The sequence below is a fragment of the Watersipora subatra genome, chromosome 4, assembly GCF_963576615.1.
Source record: "Watersipora subatra chromosome 4, tzWatSuba1.1, whole genome shotgun sequence".
In the NCBI taxonomy this organism is placed as follows: domain Eukaryota; kingdom Metazoa; phylum Bryozoa; class Gymnolaemata; order Cheilostomatida; family Watersiporidae; genus Watersipora; species Watersipora subatra.
This window is the reverse complement of record NC_088711.1, coordinates 10,740,773-10,760,202: the sequence shown is the minus strand read 5'-3', so window position 1 is coordinate 10,760,202 and position 19,430 is coordinate 10,740,773. Positions and strand designations below refer to the sequence as shown.

Below are 19,430 nucleotides of genomic sequence, written 5' to 3'. Positions count from 1 at the left end.
ATTGTTCTTATTTTTATGTGAATCTTTGTGATGTCCAAAATCAGAAACCTCACAATTTAAAACAGAACAGCAGTTTTAACAGAGTTTAGGATGGGCAGGCTACAAACCAAACACAAGCATTAGGATTAGCATATATTCTCATAACTATGTTATTACAAAAACAATACAGCATATGGCATGGTTCAAGCTGCCACAATACTCTTTTTCTATAATTGATTGTGGCAAAACTATTAATACATGGAGTTTAAAGATGGATAAATTAAGTCAATCTAATTGTACAATGGTAGGTTTTTAAACATAAAAGTCATCTTTTATAAAAAAAAATTGAAATAATCTGCTTGCTCAAAGAACTTGATTGTCTGTGCCTATTATTTAACAGCAAATTTATTAGCACGAAAAAAGCATTTAATCAATTTTGAAGCGATGGTGGTGCATTATCTATAACTGCCCATACGATTTCATTGGCCAAACCTTTACTATAAAAAGCTCTGACAGTAATCCGCGTATTATGGCAATTATAGCCGTTCCAACATTATTTTTTAAGTTTTTATAAAATTATCTTTTATTGGGAGTTGTTGTGCCGACTGACCATTTAAAATTAATGATGCGTAAACCATGCTGAATTTTGCGAGATCGCCCTGAGAAATCGTAACATCCAACCTTCGCTATGGCAGGTAAAGCAAAGCGAGATGATTCAAGTTTTAAAAAATTGATACCGCATCATTTACAGACTTTACACGAACGTGATCAATCTAAACGTTTGATTGTGATTTTGGAGGGAGCTTCCTTAGAAACTATAAAGGTATGTCCTCGCCATGATACATCATACAATTGTCTAGCTAAAACATTTCTTCGGATTATTTTCCACTCGACTCTGTCACCCATTCTGTAACACTAGAGGGGAAGTGGTGACGTTTGATTGGTGACTCTCTTTTATTATTTTGTGTTATTGTAACGTGCTAAGGAGCGTCTAGTCTCTGTTGTATAAAGATGTACACTTACATGTATTGATGTGAAGATGAAGAAGAGCGTCCGTCTTTCATTACACCTCCTTATATCCTCCCCATACTGCCTTACACTACCTAATCTACTAGCTTTACCCATTAGCTTTATCCAGTTTTATCCACTCACCGTAATTACCATGACCACCTGTACTGCCTTGAGCTGAGACACCAATATAGCCTGAGCCTAACAAATTCCATAATACAACAGTCTCCTCTAGGGTTTACTTCTTCTTCTTCTTCTTCTTCTTCTTCTTCTTCTTCTTCATAGAACGTACTAGAGCCGGTTGCGGCAAGCGGCACGCCTCATATGTTGAGCAGTTGTTAACACTAGATAATATTGTAATTTATTGCCATATTAGCAAATAATTGTTTATTGTTGATGTGATGTACAGTTTTTAAATTCACGAACAGTCTTTGGTAAAAAGCTGTTGTGATAAACAGACGTTCTTGCATATATAGTAGGAGGATCGCCTCTTCCAACAGCTCGTGTGACAGTCGTACTAACTCGGTCCTGCATTAATTCATCATAGGTGGTAATTAATGAGTTGTGATTCTGGTCAGAGGAGAGGAGTAACATTAGCAGATTTTGTCTACTGACCTTCCGTCTTTCACATAGTGTTTGCATATTTAAAGTATCTAAAGCTTTGGTGATGCTATCTCTTCCTTTCAGTTTACATATAAAACGTAGTGCGTTGTTTTGCACCATTTCAAGTTCATGTTGTATTAGCTTAGTAGAAGGGTCCCACACAGTGGAGGCATACTCAATATGTGGCCTGCAAAGACTAGTATATGCTAAGAGTTTGGCCTTCTCAGGAGCCTCATATAGCACACGCTTAATCATGCCTAACTGCTGTCTCGCCCTTCTGGCTTTGGAGTCTATATGTTTGTCAAACTTCAGGTTAGATTGTAGGATAACACCTAGGTATTTGGTTTCTTCAACTATTTCTAATTGTTCAGTGTCTAGGAAGTATTCAGCTGAGGGAGAGTTATTTTTGTCATTAAAAACCATGACAGAGCACTTAGATACATTAAATAGCATTTTCCATTTGTTAGCCCATGATTCCAGGGCATTAATGTTTACCTGAAATCGTTGTTTATCAGCATGGCAGTTTACGGGTTGGTATATCAAGGTGTCATCTGCAAATAAACTAATATTGCAGTCAACTTGCTGGGGCAAGTCATTAATATAAACTAAAAACAGTGTGGGACCTAGCACTGATCCCTGTGGAACTCCAGATGTCACAGCTAGTTTATCGGATTTGTGTCCATCAACTACCACCCTTTGTTTTCTGGTCATTAGGAAGTCATGTATCCACATAAGAATTTTATCATCTATGTCAGATATACTGGATAACTTGTTCATCAAGAGTTGGTGAGGTACTTTGTCGAAGGCCTTTGCAAAGTCTATTACTACGGCATGAGTGGTGTCTCCCTGGTCGGTGCTGCGTGCAATATCATGATAAGTACTACACAGCTGAGTTTCACAAGAAAGGCCTTGCCTAAAACCATGTTGTCTACTGTGCAGTACTTTATCAAGTTTATCATTGAGGTGATGTAGAATAATGTGCTCCATGAGCTTACAAGGGATGCTTGTCAGTGAAATTGGCCGATAGTTGTTTATTTGGTTGTATGCCCCACGCTTGTGGAGTGGTGCTACGAGTATTTATTTATTTTTTGTATTTTCATGCCCATTTGTATTAGTTTTAACATCTGGCATGATCTTTTTGTGGTTGATTAGGTTGAGAATATGCTGCATAATTATTTTTAATGCATTGATATGGGGAAAGAATAAAAAAGTTTTTTATCATGTGGCAAACAAACACGTCTATGTAATTAGTTCCTTTGTTTTGTCTGAACAAAGACTGCGTACATGCAAACTACCCTGCTTGATTTGTCGACAATCCATTCAACTATGCTCCAGCTTTCGGCCTTTTTGCACGAAATAACGAATCATGGCAATTCACAAATTAAACTACAACTGATAGCAAATGAAACCTACGATTCAACAGACAATATCATCAACTTACGGTTGCTTTTAGCTTATAATTTAAAATTTATGAAGGCATCCTTATTGCTAAACCAAGTAACTAGTATGTTCTGACATAAAATATGCATCCTAGTCTCGTAGCCAACTCTAATGTCACCAAAGATCAGCCAATGCATAGTCATGACAGATGTAGCTTCTGTGGTGCAAGCACCTTGTGTACAATTGGTTTGTTTACAACTAGATCAAAGAGTTGTTTTTCCTTTGATTGTATTTGATATGTTTACGTTTTCTACTTTTGAATTAATTGATTCGTTTGATACCTTTGAATTACGTTACAGCAGTAAATAATTAAATGCTTAATAAAACTCCTATGTGAAATACTTTTGTTAATTGCCATTCATCTACAACATTCTTAAGTGCCTAACATCTTATTAACTAACAAAACTGTTTTTTGAGTCACTAGGCTATGCTCACATCGCAATTTATGCACTTGTTTGTTTTACACATAACTTACGCTCCAATGAGAACTTGTAATGACCCCGACGATTTTGTTTTATTTCAGTTGCTTTCTGTTAGCTAAAGCATTAGATTGATCTGCTTGCAAACTCTGTTATGAATATGTGCATTTATTGAAGGTGTTTTTACCTAAGAAAATCGAAAAAATTATAAATAAAAATAGAGACCTCACCGATGCCTCCTTTAGAACATTAATACATCATTATTCAATTGTATGATTAATTTTCAATGAACCATTTCTAGATAACAAAGTTTGGAGTTTGCAATCTGCTTAAACCATGACTGTTTTGGATTCATGATTTAGTAGTTAAACCATGACTGTTTTGGATCCATGATTTAGTAGTTAAACCATGACTGTTTTGGATTCATGATTTAGTAGTTAAACCATGACTGTTTTGGGTTCATGATTTAGTAGTTAAACCATGACTGTTTTGGATTCATGATTTAGTAGTTAAACCATGACTGTTTTGGATTCATGATTTAGTAGTACCAGTATGAATTTGCTTAGTTTACACTTTACAGAAAATCTGCTAAAACGTAGTGCTTACTCTGTTCAGTCATAAATACTGGTAAAACCAATTTTTTATTATTACTTGTCATGATAGATTCAATAGCTTGTGATGTTATTTATGCCTTAGTTGCATTCGTTCTTGCTATGGGAACTCTTTTATCAAAAATTTTAGTCCCAAGGTCTCACACATGAAAATAATTGCTCTGCTCACAATTCTGCAGTTTGTTCCTATTAGGATTCCTATTAGGATTAGGATTCCTGTTCTGATTAGGAGAATCCTTGCTCATTATCTTCAAATTGTATGTTTTTTTTCGTCATTGAGTTGTCAGTTCTGGATGTAGTATGGACTATTATTAGTTGTCTTCTTTTGTTAGCGTAGTATTATACTACACTAAGAGAAGACAACTGATAGTATCTTAAATCACTATAATAGTCATGTACGTAGGGACGCGCAACATGCTAAATGTTTTTATTACCTTCTGTTCATGCTTGTCGTCTGCTGACTGTTGTAGGTGGGCAAGCAATATGAGTTGATTAACTGTGATAAACATAAACCTCAGATGAGGAAACACAAAAAAGATTTTTCTCAGTGCCGCCCAGACATAACTCACCAGGTGAGCCTCATGATTGTGTTCCGGCGGCCCATCTGATTATTAGATGCCATAACAGAGTTACTTTACCTACCTGGGCTGGTAGGGAGTCAGATTAGCGTGTACCATAGAGTGTGTCCTGTGAGAAGACTTTACCTACCTGGGCTGGTAGAGGGTCAGATTAGCGTGTACCATAGAGTGTGTCCTGTGAGAAGACTTTACCTACCTGGGCTGGTAGGGAGTCAGATTAGCGTGTACCATAGAGTGTTTCCTGTAAGAAGAAAGTTTTGCAGTCATCTGCTACACCCCAAAATGGATGTACTACCGGTCGGCCGTCCCACGTAAGAAACGAAAAGTAGGGTGTGTCATTGCTTTTTAGCCTGCGTATAAGGCAGGTTTTGATGACCGTAATGTCATTTATGTTTGTAATCATGGTCGAAAGACCAAATCCTTGGTAGCAGAAAGAAGTAGCAGAATAAGGATGCTATACATTGCTATGAAAACAATCAGATGATGCGTGTTGACAGTTGAAATAAAATAGCTATAAGTCATTCATGTCTCATTTTAAATTTATACTGGTCAGTGCTGAGGGAAGATTTTCTTATGGAGTTTTACTGTCAGGAGTGTGCTAGTTGACCTTTCTACGAAGTGTGCGTTGTAACAATGACCCCACACATCTTACCTACTGCTCTTGAAATGGAGATTTTTTATTATCCATTTGGTGTTAGTGCTTACCTTTTGATAGGCTTCATGATTACAGTTTTGCAGATCAAACATGGAGTTTCTGGATTGCCATATTTTGGAATTATCATTGCAGATAGATTTGTCATTTGGTGTTTGCACATCAGTTATGTACGACTTCATGCTGAATTCCTCGAGATTTCTCTATTTGAGTATTTGACTACTTAGAGCTCACTTAAATACAATTCTATTTTTCAATCAATATAATAAGTATGCTGTAGATAGAGGTCTGTTCTTTATGGACACCTGCCTTGGTCATCATTACCACACCGTATGGTGCGTTTACACTGGCCGACACCGACTCCGATTAGGTGCCAATACCCCGACTCAGACAGGTACCTCCGACATTTCACGTATGGGTGCCGACACCGACTCCCACTTTACATTGCAACGATCAAACGATTTTTGTCGGTACCAACAGCCAATCACAGCGTTTCGCCGTTCTGACCTTCACCCGACCACGCGAAGACGATTACACATAAAAATCAACGCGCTTGATGTGAAAAATTATATACTAGTACTACACTACTACTACTGCTCCTACTACTACTGCTAGAAGCAACTACTGAATGCCAAGCAATGAATGAATGATGAGGCAATGAAAATCCGAGCAAAGAACTGTACGTGCAGTGCTTTCGTCCGAGTAATTACAATAAATAAAATGAATAATGAAGAAGATCGAATGGTGGATGTATATTTGTGGTAGTAGTAGTGCGATGGACGCCGGGCCAACACTTTACACTTCTTGTAATTATTTGTTTGTATATATTTTATATGTCTGTAAATATTTTATTATATGAGTTGTCCTTTTTATTCTCTCTTTATTGCCTTTTTATTGTTGGCCTTGTTACTCGTTATGCGATCAATTGTCGTCGTTTATGTTGTCATATCAACGCACTAGCGTGCCTAATAATTGGCCATTTAAACATTGCTAGCCGGTGTTCTAACTCGGTCCCGTTAGCCGGAACGGGCAATTTTATTGTATATAAGGGAGCAACGCTCACTTAGTGGACAGAGCTAATGTCCGTACGCTCCTCAGCTAGTGAATTTCCTTCGCTAATAAAACATTGAATGAAATCACACGCAATTTATTTCTGTATGACATAATCTAAATCGTGCCAAGTAAGGGCCGGCAAATTTCTTGACAGTTGTATTTACAGTCGTACTAGTAGTAGAACTAGTAGTAGTCGTACAACTGGCTATTCACTTTTAATTAATTTAAATTAAAGAAAAAAACTTGATTTTTTGGTACTCTCGCGTTCACATCGTTGCTAGCCATGCTGGTTCACTATTAAAAAGAGAACGAGGGAAAGTTTAATGACAGTCTTTTAGCCTCTCATTAAACCTAGCCCTTTCGTTTCATAAACTTAGCACTGTCATTAAAGCCTAGGCTCATTTAACCAGAGGCTCCTAGCTTCTGATTGGCTGATGAGCGTCCGACTTGTCGGTGCAACCGGGCACTGCTGGGTAGCTCCGACACCGACTTTCAGATCGGTGCCGACACCGATTTTTCTGTTCACACCTACCGACACCGACACCGACTCATAAAATTTGTCTGTGCACGACAAAATCGGTGACAAAATCGGCCAGTGTAAACGCACCATTAGTGTCTGCAGTTTTAATATAATAAAGCATGATTCTTCAGTTGGTTTGAAAGGAATACATTGGAACAGTATAAGGTGGACAAGTAGCAGCAACATAAATAATGTTCTCTAACTGTTAGAGTTGGTGGCTGCTGAGTTCTGCATCTTTTAAACTCTGTCTCTTCATGTTCCCTCAATTCACTGTCATATTATTCAATGCTTCAGTGGATAGTTATAGCCTATAAAGCAAAGCCACGGGCATAAGACATTCCATACTCTATGGATATATTCTATGGATATATTCTATGGATGACAGTTGTATTGTCTAGTCATCCATATAAAGTTCCATGGTTATTCTGTTACTCTGACCCAAGAGCTAGAAAACTGAATCCATGATTTTTTATTGCAGTAAATTTATTGTAAAATTGTGTGAACTATGTATTCAGCTGGTATCAGCTTCTCCTTGAATTGCTAGAAGGGCTTCACGATTTCCAAAAAATCACCAGCCAATTTGATATGGCAACTAGACCACTCGCCATATATCACGTTATTACCCTACAGGATGAAAATATTCGTTGGTTATAAAAATTCGCGATTTCGCGAGCAGTCAATTCCTCGAATTATTAAAATCCGTGAATAATTAGTTCTATTTTTAATCACAAGAGAGAATAACTACCGCATCAAATTAAAAACTAGCTGCTAGGCTAGTTTTTACTATAAATACTAAACGTAGTTGACTTCCAAAACATTTTTAAAATCATTGCCTGGGCTTTGAGCTAACACCATTGCCAATGCATTACATTCTTTACAAAATTATTCAAGGTTGTCACAAGATATGACGAATGGCGTCATTGCAAAAATAGCCGCTAGGCAGAATTACTAAACGTAGCCGAGTTTCAAAAATTTTTTAAAATCATCACCAGGCTTCGAGTTTTATTGCCATTGCATCAAACTTTATAAAATTATTCAAGGTTTTCACAAGTTATTCGCCATGGCTTCGTCATCACAAAAAATCTCTCCTAGTCTTTTTACATTGAAATCAACCCATCAATCTCTAATAACGAAGTTGAGGACGATCATGATTCTGATCTGGACATTATGGTATGTATTTGATTTGCAGTGCAGATACGTTTTTCCATAATTAACTGCATTAGTTAATTCTTTTGTTTAAAAACTGATCGCTTTCATTAAATACTTCAGCTATTGTTTTTGTACTTCCTTAACACTTATTAATATTTTTTTCTTTTTTGTGTTTACTGCAGATTGAGAATGAAACAACCTACTCCGATTACGAAAACTAGAGACAAGTAGTAATATTCATCAAGGCAGGAATATTGGCAGAGAAGCAACCAGTCAACCTAGACCCCTTCATCGACAACAACTCCTTGATATCGCTGCAGCAAACATGATTAAATTATATATTTTATTTCATGTATAGATATATTATAATTTATTACAAACTTGAATGTACAAATAAATTATTACAAATAAAATTTTGCAAACGATGAATGGAGTAAATATAAACAGTTTAGTCTATATGGCGGTTGTCTAGAGCAATAAAATTAAACTGATACTCTTGATAAGTGAATACTAGCGTGTAATGGTGCTCTCTGACTAGTTATTTTGGTAATAGCAGCTCTATATCGCTGTCACTGTCTTGGGTAGATGTTAAAGGCGATTCTCTCGCTACTACATGGCTGGTAAGGAAGTTATCATCAGAACTCTCCTCGTGGCTTACTATTGCAAAGTTCTGCCGGTTGGCCAAAGTTTTGTGCTCGTAAAGGCGTTTTTGTTCCTTTTTTAAAACAGATATATTCTCCTCGTAAGTAGCTGCGGTCACTTCTACCTCAATTTCCAGACTTCCCTGAATGATTCGTGATCTTCTAAGAATGACATATACCACCCTTGCAGTATTGTGCTTGCGTGTATGATGAAAAATCTCTCTCTCTCTCTCACACTAAAACAAATAATGAAGCGGTAGGGATGGAAAAAATAAATATTGCGTTTTACTGAAGAACCAAAGTAAAATTCAACTAATTTTGTAAATGGTTTTGAAAAAACTCATTACTTACCACAAATTGTTGGTTCATCAAAGGCCTCCAAATCTATGAATATTCGTAAAAACCTCTGAACGCAGCAAAAAATTTATAGCTTAGCTGTCCCGTCTTAGCACGATCCACCCGTAGTTGTAAGCTAAATAGAAAATGAAACACGCAATGCGCGCATGCATAGGATTAACTCTATTGGTAGACGTAATAGAGTTAACTCTTCATAGAGAGTAGCAGTTTTCAGCCGCGAATAAATTAATCCGCGAATATGCATGAAATGGCAATTTTCGTGAAATATAACTCCTCGAATAAATTCTTCTTGTAGGGTATTAATACGTTGAAAAAAAACCTGTACATTCTTATATATTTCAACTCACAAAAAGAAACTGGTTTGTGTTCATGATAATTGAAAACATTTACTTTATGAATACCTGTGTGAAGGCCATGGAATAAGCTTATTATAAGGCTAGAAGGCCTGTGAGTTTTAGTTCCAGTATCACTTACTCTGAAAATCATCAGGTGTGAAATAAATCGTCATTACACGATTATATCGTTTATACGATTGTCGATATCTCTTTAAATTGTGGAAATTTTTTAAATCGTTTACTTTGAAAATCGTCACCAAATAGTTAAATCGCCATATCATGAAGCTATAATTACTAGTTAATATATCTGGCTGAATATTGATACATCTGTTTGCTGCTTCGTTTACAAGGTTTAGCAAAGTGTAATGCCAGGAATCTAGCAGTTGTCTCCTCCTGTTGCAGTGCCTGCTCATGCTTATGGACAGTCCCCTGAACCGAGCCGGTCTACTTCAGGTCTATATTCATACAGCTAGCAATCAGCTCATTGAAATCAGTCCACAGACCCGCATACCTCGAACATTCGACAGGTTTTGTGGCCTTATGGGTACGTATCATGTTTAGTAAACACATAACTGAGTACTTATGAGTACGTATCCTGTTTAGTAGACACATGACTAAGTACTTATGGGTACGTATCCTGTTTGGTAGACACATAACTGAGTACTTATGGGTACGTATCCTGTTTAGTAGACACATAACTGAGTACTTATGGGTACGTATCCTGTTTAGTAGACACATAACTGAGTACTTATGGGTACGTATCCTGTTTAGTAAACACATAACTGAGTACTTATGGGTACGTATCCTGTTTAGTAGACACATGACTAAGTACTTATGGGTACGTATCCTGTTTAGTAGACACATGACTGAGTACTTATGGGTACGTATCCTGTTTAGTAGACGCATAACTGAGTACTTATGGGTACGTATCCTGTTTAGTAGACACATGACTAAGTACTTATGGGTACGTATCCTGTTTAGTAGACACATAACTGAGTACTTATGGGTACGTATCCTGTTTAGTAGACACATAACTGACTTACTTTTGCTATAATTGATAGTCCTGTTGGAAATTTCATAATATTCTTACCAGTGATCACATATCCAGACATGGTGTAAAGTTTAGTTTATAGCAAGTAGGTTGTGATTCTTGATGGTAACATGAGTTAGCATGTGATTCACCTGTTTAATTTACTAAATACGAAGTTGATCTTTATATGTATTCTACAAATAAATATATATTGTATACATGTATATTTATATGTTTGTGGAATACATATAGATTTATATATATTATATTTAGTGTAGGGTCAAGTGGGGTAAGTACACCATCGAAAAAGGGTAATTCAATTTCGCAGTCTTACTGCTTTGCTTTAACTAAACATTTGAGTCTAATATTGGTCGTTGTGAAACTCCAGAATGTTCTGAGCAAGAATATCAGCACTAGAAGACTGTTAATTAAATATCATTGCTTTATATGAAGCGCTAAAAATGTATGTCTAGGTGGTGCAGTTACCCCATATACAGGGTAAGTGCACTACCTAGCCTTCTTTGCCATTGTTATGCATTGGTTGATAAGCAAAGGCAAATGCACCAAATTGCTGATATTGAAATTATATAAAATTCAATAGAAATGGAAAAAAAGGTTTTTTTGAGTTTGTACCGCACCACTGAAATATTGATCATATTGAACATTAAAATTTTAAAAATTAGCAATTCTATACCATTGCAATTCAAGTGACCAGTTTCACTCAAGTGAACCACAAATTTGACATAGACTAACACAAAGGTATAACAAGAAAGACTATAGAGATTGGGAGAACTTGAAATGAGATTGAACTGCCTCTTTTGATGGGGAACTACATGTGTGCTGGGTGGTGCACTTGCCCTGCCTCTGTTATATGTTAAGGTGCACATAGGTTAATGCTAATGTGCACTACATAGGTGCACTTGCCCCTGTCTCTAAAATTATCAGGAGCAAGTGCACCACCCCAGTTAAAATAATACAAAATTATTTGTGTGGATTAAAACAATAAAAAAAGTATTCTATGGATATACACTAGTTACACTCAATAGTTAGCCAAAACAAATATGCACTAAAATGAAAGTTATAAAATTATCAGTACACACCTCTGAATTTAAAGCCAACTACTTAAATAGTGCATTTACGTTTTTCTTGCTTACTTCACAAAAAATTTGAAATCAAGCATGCAGGGACTATAGCTTCCTATGGTGGATCATGGGTAATAGTCCTGCAACTCAGAGACAGCTATGCAGTGATTGGCTGATAAAATATCAACAGCTGGTGCACTTGCCCCAATGGTGCACTTACCCCACTTGACTATACATGTATATAAATTTATATGTGTTATATTCATATGCATAATACATATAAATTTGTAGAATAAATATAAATTGTGTATTATATTCATGTGTATACTACATATAAATTTAAATTTATATATATGTTGTCTTGAAGAAATTAATTTATAAAAGATAACTCTAAACTCTGTGAGTTTAGCATATATTAAAATTAGACGAGTTTTGATTAAAATTTTCTCGTGGCAGCTACAATGTTGTTTTGCGCTGGGCACTCGTCAGGCTGTGACTGATGGTTTTTCCTTCAGTCACAGCTTGACGAGTGCCAAGAGTGAAACTGTTGTAGCTGCCACGAGAAAATTTTAGTCAAAAATCATCAGATTTTATATTTATATATACTAGTTCTCCTAATAATATCATACACTTTACCCTCACATACATTATATGTATTATATTATTACTGTCAAGTATCATTGCATATATTCATATATTAATACTGTATGCTTTAGTCCAGCTGCTGTTCAAGCTTAGCATCTCAGCCTCAGATGCACCCAACAAGAAGCTTCTCAAGGTAAGACCTCTATGTCATTTAAATATACCACCCATATATGTATACTAGAAATTCCACTGTCATACAGCCTACGACCAAAGTGATATTAGAAAAAAGAAAGGCTGCTGATGGTTGAGAAATGCAATATTAGCAGTCGAATGGCACTGCAGTGCAATAAGATAACTGCAATGGTAACTGTAATGTACTGGGTGTTATTATATACAACAAACAGCAATAATGAAAGAAAAGATTATATGTTTATATCTCTCCCCCTGCAATAGGAGAAATGCAATATTGGCCAATATTAGAAGTTAAATGCACTGATATTATTAGAATAACCAATATTATTAATATAGTAACAATATAAAACCAATGCACAATTTTGTTTACATTTCAAAACCTCATAGCTAACAATATCAAGAAGTGATATTTACAAATGTATATAGATTTTTAGAAAATCTATTTAAAAAAGTGTTTGGTCATGACAAACAGCAATAATGAAAGGAAAAGATTATATGTTTATATCTCTCCTCCTGCAATAGGAGAAATGCAATATTAGAAGTAAAATGCACTGATATTATTAGAATAACCAATATTATTAATATAGTAATACAGTAGTAATAGAAAACCAATGAACAATTTTGTATACATTTAAAAACGTCGTAGTTAACAATATCAAGAAGTATCAAAAGGAATATCCAAACTTAGTAATAGTAATACAGTAATAATAGAAAACCAATGCACAACTTTGTTTACATTTCAAAACGTCATAGCTAACAATATCAAGAAGAATATCCAAACTTATAAGTAAATATCGTAATCTCATAAAAGTCGTTAGAAAAAAATATCATCGTCATTTCCTTTACTTACACTGCGTTTGACTTCAGTTAGAATATCAAAGTACTCAAATGTGTCTGAAATGTCAGTTAATTTGAAATCAGCAAAAATGAAACGATTTCAGTACTACTACGTTAATTACCGAAATTCGGCAATTTGACAATGCTATAGACTGGTGAGAAGTGCACGTTATTTTTTCGTGAAATGCGCGCCTTGATCGTTCTATTCTTTGTCGCTCGGCGTTTCAATTTTCGGTCTGAACTTTTATAAAAGTGAGGTTTAGCAAGTTTTAATAACGACTTTCATTCAAATAAATCGGTCTATTTGTGTATAATCCGATCAGATGGGTAAGTTTTAAGATAATAACGATGGTTTACAAAGACTTGGTAACATATTTAAATAGGTTTGTATGTGTTTTGTATCGTTATTATACTTTAACGACTACAAAATGATGGTTAAATTTGTTGATGAAATTTTGATACAAGGCTTCGTCTCATTGTTGATGAATAATTTTCGGGAGTTGTGTGCACATGTGCGTTTATCATAAATCTCCCAACCAATTGCTTCGCCCTGTTTGGTCATGGGATAAAAAAATGCTATCTCCTCATCCCCGTCAGCGCAAGTATGCTCGAGTTCAGTTTTTCTACTAGAGAGTTTGAGCACTCGCCTCAAGATCATAGGCCAGTTACAATTGTCTGTAGTCTGGATATTTGTCAAGGAAAGTTAGAGTAATTTCAGCCAGTGATCTTAAGGACATTTTTATTTACTTTCAATTTACTCAAATCACAACTTATCAAATGGTTTGACTGCCTTTTTTAAGCTGAAAAGTACTTGAAATTTGACAAACTTCAGCAATTTTTCTCACATGTTCATATGATGGCCATTGTTAATGTCAAGTCGCGTTTGTATTGCTATTTTGGTATTTAGCTCATCTTGCTTTGCAAAGCAACATTAAGGAGAGATGACTCCCATTTGGAAGCCACGCATCATTAAAACTCCTGTGTAGAACATGTGTGGATATTTGTTATGCATTATTCTTGGCAGCTTATAAAGAATCCTGTGACAGACCATTTGCCTACAGGCTGCCGGAAGATTTGCATGACCTACAATGCCGAGAAGTGTGTTAAACCAGCCGAGTTAGTTCCAGAGGGGGAGGTTCCTATCGCTATAGTCGTTGGAGCCATAGCTATCGGCTCAGTAAGTCTCTTTTCAGCGTGAGGTGCTCTTTCCATTGTGTTAGTTATCAGTTACAGTTCTCTCTTTATTAACAGGTAAAATATTTTTCTACGTTACATGCAAGGGGTTGGGGTTAAATCTAAAACTGATAGTTGAACATGAAAAAATATGTGTTATGACAGCTACTAAATGGATGTCATTGGGACAAAGTCTGAGAAAATTTGGCTTGTTTTAGATATGCCAACTTTATCTGTTTAGACTTAAAGATCTGATTCATTAGCCCTTGGAACCCTAACAGCCGGTATTTCAGCATTGCGTAGGGTGTATCAGGAATACCGACATTCATATAGTTCTCTTTACAAATGCTGTTTTCAAGTTACAGCGTAAACCAAGCATATCAATTCTTGCACGGGGCAATAGACCAGAAGTTTTACTTCCATTTTCAAATATCTTTATCTTCTTTCATTATAATAACAATTTTTATTGGAACGATATCGCAAAAATCGATACGACTCGTTTGTTGGTAGGTAACGGTTGATTGTGATGCAAATGAAGAATTATATGATGCTAACTATAATTGTCCAGATTTTTTTGAGTCATGAAACGATGATAAATGTGTCCTCGATGGATATGATGCTACTGTAAAGATTTTAACAAGTTTTTAAAATTATACAAATTTTTATGGGTTCAACCTGAATAACTAGAACACAATTTTTTTTCTACTTGGTGACATTTGCTGTGTGTTGCCGGACCTTTTTTACTAGTGTTTTATCAAATATCATTGTATTATGAGCACATTTGGATATATTTAATAAAAGTTTAAAAACTTTGGATCGCTGGAAAAATTGGCCAGGATTACTGACACACATTGACAAGTACGGCCAGGGTTACTGACACAAATTGACAAGTACGGCCAGGGTTCAAAGGGGTAAACAATGGAATTTCTAAAAAAAAATAGGAGAATGAAAATTATTTGGAATGTCTGCACTTTCAAAGTGTGATAGGCCCGTTTTGGTCAGTTTTTGTATTACTCATTTTATTTAGTTATGGCGGCCATTTTACGAATGTTACAAATAAGATCTAGCTGTGAGAAAGTGCAGGAAGGCAGCACTTAATACTAAGTGTTTTAAGATGTCTGTCATGCTGTTCGCTCAAAAAGCATGTAGTCATAGCGATTCCTGCAACGGATGTTCCAGGCGTAATCAGTGCTCTACGCCTCTTCTCAAAAATCGTAACATCATCGTAACCAATATGCTATTTTCATAGCAGACATGTGTTATTAAGAATTCATTACAAGGGGGTTATCAGCTATTGATTAATCTAATCAGTCTTGTGGCCGACTTCCATCTGAAGCGTGGTCCCCATGTCGGCTGTGGGACCCTGGCGGTAATCTTGCACAACAAAACACTTGCGGCGCCAGGCTTGGCAGCTAATGTTCACATAAAGCTGCATCGCTAATTACCGCATAAAAATGGCCGTGCGCCATGCCATTTTAAAAGTGCTGACTTTCACATGTACAGTGCATTTCAGGAAGGTTTTGGCTGTGGCTCCTTGCGAAAGTTGAACAGCGCTGTGCTCTGGCTCGGACCCCCGCCGACTACCAGCGATACTCAGGGCGTAAGTCCCCATTTCACCGCCGATAGTCCTGCGATTCTAACACCGGTGTTTGCGGCATATATGGGAACCAGTTTTAAGACTCTGTCACAAGTTCATCTTATTAGCATGTTTTTACTGTTGCCTAGCCAACTGGTACACAACTTCTCAACATATGGCAGGAATAAGTCAGGTAGCCATGATAGAAAAATAACAGCTTTTTACCTTATCACTATGGACACTTGTTGAAGAGTTGGCCTAGCCTGATAAGGACAGACTAATCTCACCAACTGGACTGCAACCCAAGCATAATAATGCTAAGATAACCTTGCAGAAGTCTAGTTATAACTTCTCTTTTCTTTGTGTTTACATACATACTAGTTATCTAGAATACCTGGTTCAATCTGTCAGTGTCGCCTGTGACCTTGGCCTGCGACCTTGGTATAAAATTAGGGAATGTGTTTATTGAGATGAAAGGTGTTAATCATGAAACGCCAGTAATTGATTTGTGGAATGCAAGCCAAGTCCTTGCCCATTTATTTGACCTTACAGATTTACCATTTTGCTGTTTGAAAGCCCAATTTCAGCTTGCATATTATTCAAAACTATTGCATAGGTCAAGGTTGCTTCTTTTCATACAGTCAGAAGTAGGGCTTGCAAATCCTTTAGCTATTTTCTTTTATTTCTAAGTGTGCATAGTTTGATAAGCTTCACTCGGCCAGTTATTGTATTGATGTTTTATGGTAGTTGTATTTTATTTCATGTCCTGCTCCACAGTCTTTAATATCGGTGTGTTGTCTTGTATGATTTTTGAGTTTGTGTCTTCGCCGGCATGTGTTCAGTGCGTAAACCTTCTCTTCAAATCAGTTTTCAAATCGGTAGTCTCCTTGTTCTTCTCATGGGCCAGAGTTTGCTGCTGAGTCAGCTAGCTGCTTTAAAGATTTGACTCGGTTTCATTAGGTCTGCATAGTTTGAAATACTTAGGATAGACACGAGACAGTTGGTTCACTTCACACGTAGACATTACTGAGTCAATCTGTAGCAGTGGATCTACGTATTTTGGTTTGTTAATGTAGAGGCTCTGTGCTCTTTCCTTCTCTGGTGTAGGTGGAGTCTTTGTATCGGCTTCATCAAGTGAATACTGTTCTTCTGTTTTGTCCATCCTAACTCCCGTTTGTTGATTTATGAAAGCCACTTCTTGTTGCCAATTTTTTCAGGTTTGTTCGGAAGCTCTTCAGTTAATGGTTATTTTATATTACAGGCTTCTGTATTTCTTTCACTACACGTTTATGTAAGATAAAAAGTTACCTCGATGTCAACATATTAGTTTCTTTCTTGTCTTCTCACATTGTAGCTGGTCTGTTTCATGTCTACACCTGTTCCACTTTCTTTGTACAATGATGGACAATGGTTTGGCGTTTTTAAGATTTACTCCAAATCTTTGAGTTAGCTTACCCCTTGCTCCTGGTAGTTGCTTGGAAAACTATTAAATCATAGAAACCATTAATGGAAATCATGCAAGTTCAATTATTTGAAAATCAAGGCGATTCCAAATTAATCTATCATTAGCTGAGAGTTTATCAAAAATCTTTTGAGCTCATGTGTGTCAGAAGGAATGAGAATAAAGTAGGCTTGTTTTTACTGACTGCTGGCATAGTCTTATTACTTTATATTAGTGGTATATAATATGTTGCATTTGATGTAAAGTATTTATTTAATATACATAATATCACTCTAAAATGTATATACGGTCGAGTGAAAATCTTAGTCAATTAGTAATCAAGCACCTGAAATACTTGCAAGTGGAAGTTGTCACACCATAACACTGAATTATGGGAAGTGAGTAACCGGTGAACAGCTATTGTTGTCGGCTTTTAATCAGTTGATAAACTGTTTCGACTTTGCATTAAGGGATGGCTAAGAAGTCTCATGTGTGCGACTTGTGGTTTTTGCGACTTTGTAGTGCGACTTGCGTGGTTTGAGAACGTGAAGCTGTTCACAAAATCAGGTGATCGTGAGAAAGAATCTTGTTGTCAATATTCAAGGATGTTAATTTGAAGAGCTCATGACTTAATATTGCTTAGTTTATGCTCGCAGCAAGCTAAAGAAAGCATGTCGACAATTCGACAACTTTAGCCGAGATAATGAAAAGCCAAAGCTGGTGTTTTGAATGTCGTATGATTTGTTTGCCATTGGTAGAGCAAATGTGATCACTCGCAATTATAGAGTAGGGAGTTGAATTAGTGGTCTATATTACGTAAATATAAATGTTTTTTGTGAAATTACAACACACCCATTACTGTGTGGGCTGTTCAGTCCACTTGCTGCATTTCACTGAAATCTTGCAATGTTGATGGTGTTTTTTCAGTTTGTCGTTTGCACAAGGATGCTTCTATCAGTATTGTAAAAAAGTAGTCTTTCTCTACAAAAAGTTGCCTCAAATTTTTAGGATTTAATAAGCATAATCACAAAATTTTACTATTCTGTACAAAGAAAGCAGCCATCTTGCCTTGGAATACTAACAATGTGAAATTTCTTGCTTGAGCTGCTGAAATTCCATGGCCCAGTTTTATAAAAGTTGCGTCAAAACTTTAAAAACATGCTTTCGTCAACGAGTGAACTCAGTAATGTCAGGCAGTAACGTCAGGCAGTAACGCCAGGCAGTGCTGAGCTCATCTCCGAGTTGTTGACCCTAAATAATTATTATCGCCGGACTCCTCACCTTTTAGGACACTTGAGGAAACGCTATGAGCTGAAGTGTGGGAGTTGAGACGACCCACTCAACTGCCTATTGATTTACGCATAGCCTGTTACATATTGCCTATTTATCCTGAGGGCTTCAAGATCTTTGAATGAAAGTCGACTCTCAAATTTGTTACTAATAAGAGAATGACATCAGTTTAAGAGTGGCATTTCCTGGCAATCAATAGCAGCTATTTTCTTCAGGAAATATATTGATTCACTATTCTTAAACAGTTGTGTCAAGTTACATAGCGTCTACCTCCCTGTCATTGCAGATCGACCCAGAATATACAGAGGAAAACATTGCCATTAGCAATTATCCCCTCTCTGCGGCATTGACTTGTTCGAAGTTATGCAATGCATTCGAGGAAGCATGGGCCGTGGAGGATAAGGTGGCCGAATGAGGGTTGTCTTGTTAGAATTTACATGGAGATGGAACAATTGTATCATGGAGCTTGTATCACGGAGCTTGCTTGATACTGCCTCATTCTATGGCTCGACGGCTGAGTGGAGTTGGTAGCACCAGATGTATTTGATTCTAATTTCTCTGCATGTGCCGTCCAGTATGACTTTTATGAAGAGGAAAGACTTACGGTTATCTACATGTAGATTATTATTATTATTTTAAAAATAAAGCTAACAATCTGCTTGTACGAATATGTTACCTCCATGAAAGATTTTTCTAATCTGTCTGGCTCATTAACTGCCTTTGATTTTAGAGTTTCAAAGTGAAATATATGCTGCTCTATTGTCTCCTACGTTGTGCCTACAAGTCTGGCCCGCGTGGCTTCACTCAACTCATCACACTGCAACTGAAGCAATGAATATTAATTTCAATTTAGATTCGAAGTGATGGTGTTTGTATGGA

At 36.5% G+C, this 19,430-nt stretch overlaps 1 protein-coding gene across 1 annotated transcript; it reads left to right on the top strand.

The window, feature by feature from the left end:
- Positions 1 to 655: 655 nt before the first annotated feature.
- On the top strand, positions 656 to 19,318 carry LOC137393548 (ribosomal RNA small subunit methyltransferase NEP1-like). The gene is made up of 6 exons (XM_068080144.1): positions 656 to 802; positions 4,531 to 4,632; positions 9,748 to 9,889; positions 12,174 to 12,235; positions 14,096 to 14,248; positions 18,838 to 19,318. Exons 1-6 carry the CDS (start codon positions 668 to 670, stop codon positions 18,964 to 18,966), a joined length of 723 nt encoding a protein of 240 aa, XP_067936245.1. The 5' UTR covers positions 656 to 667; the 3' UTR covers positions 18,967 to 19,318.
- Positions 19,319 to 19,430: the final 112 nt, after the last annotated feature.

What these genes read in the sequence shown, in the direction of transcription:
- LOC137393548 (XM_068080144.1), top strand. Translation starts at nt 668, where the DNA reads ATGGCAGGTAAAGCAAAGCGAGATGATTCAAGTTTTAAAAAATTGATA. An exon ending in CAGGTTTTGTGGCCTTATGG is followed by an intron (nt 9,890 to 12,173) that starts GTACGTATCATG and finishes TGTATGCTTTAG; the next exon opens with TCCAGCTGCTGTTCAAGCTT. An exon ending in CCAACAAGAAGCTTCTCAAG is followed by an intron (nt 12,236 to 14,095) that starts GTAAGACCTCTA and finishes TATTCTTGGCAG; the next exon opens with CTTATAAAGAATCCTGTGAC.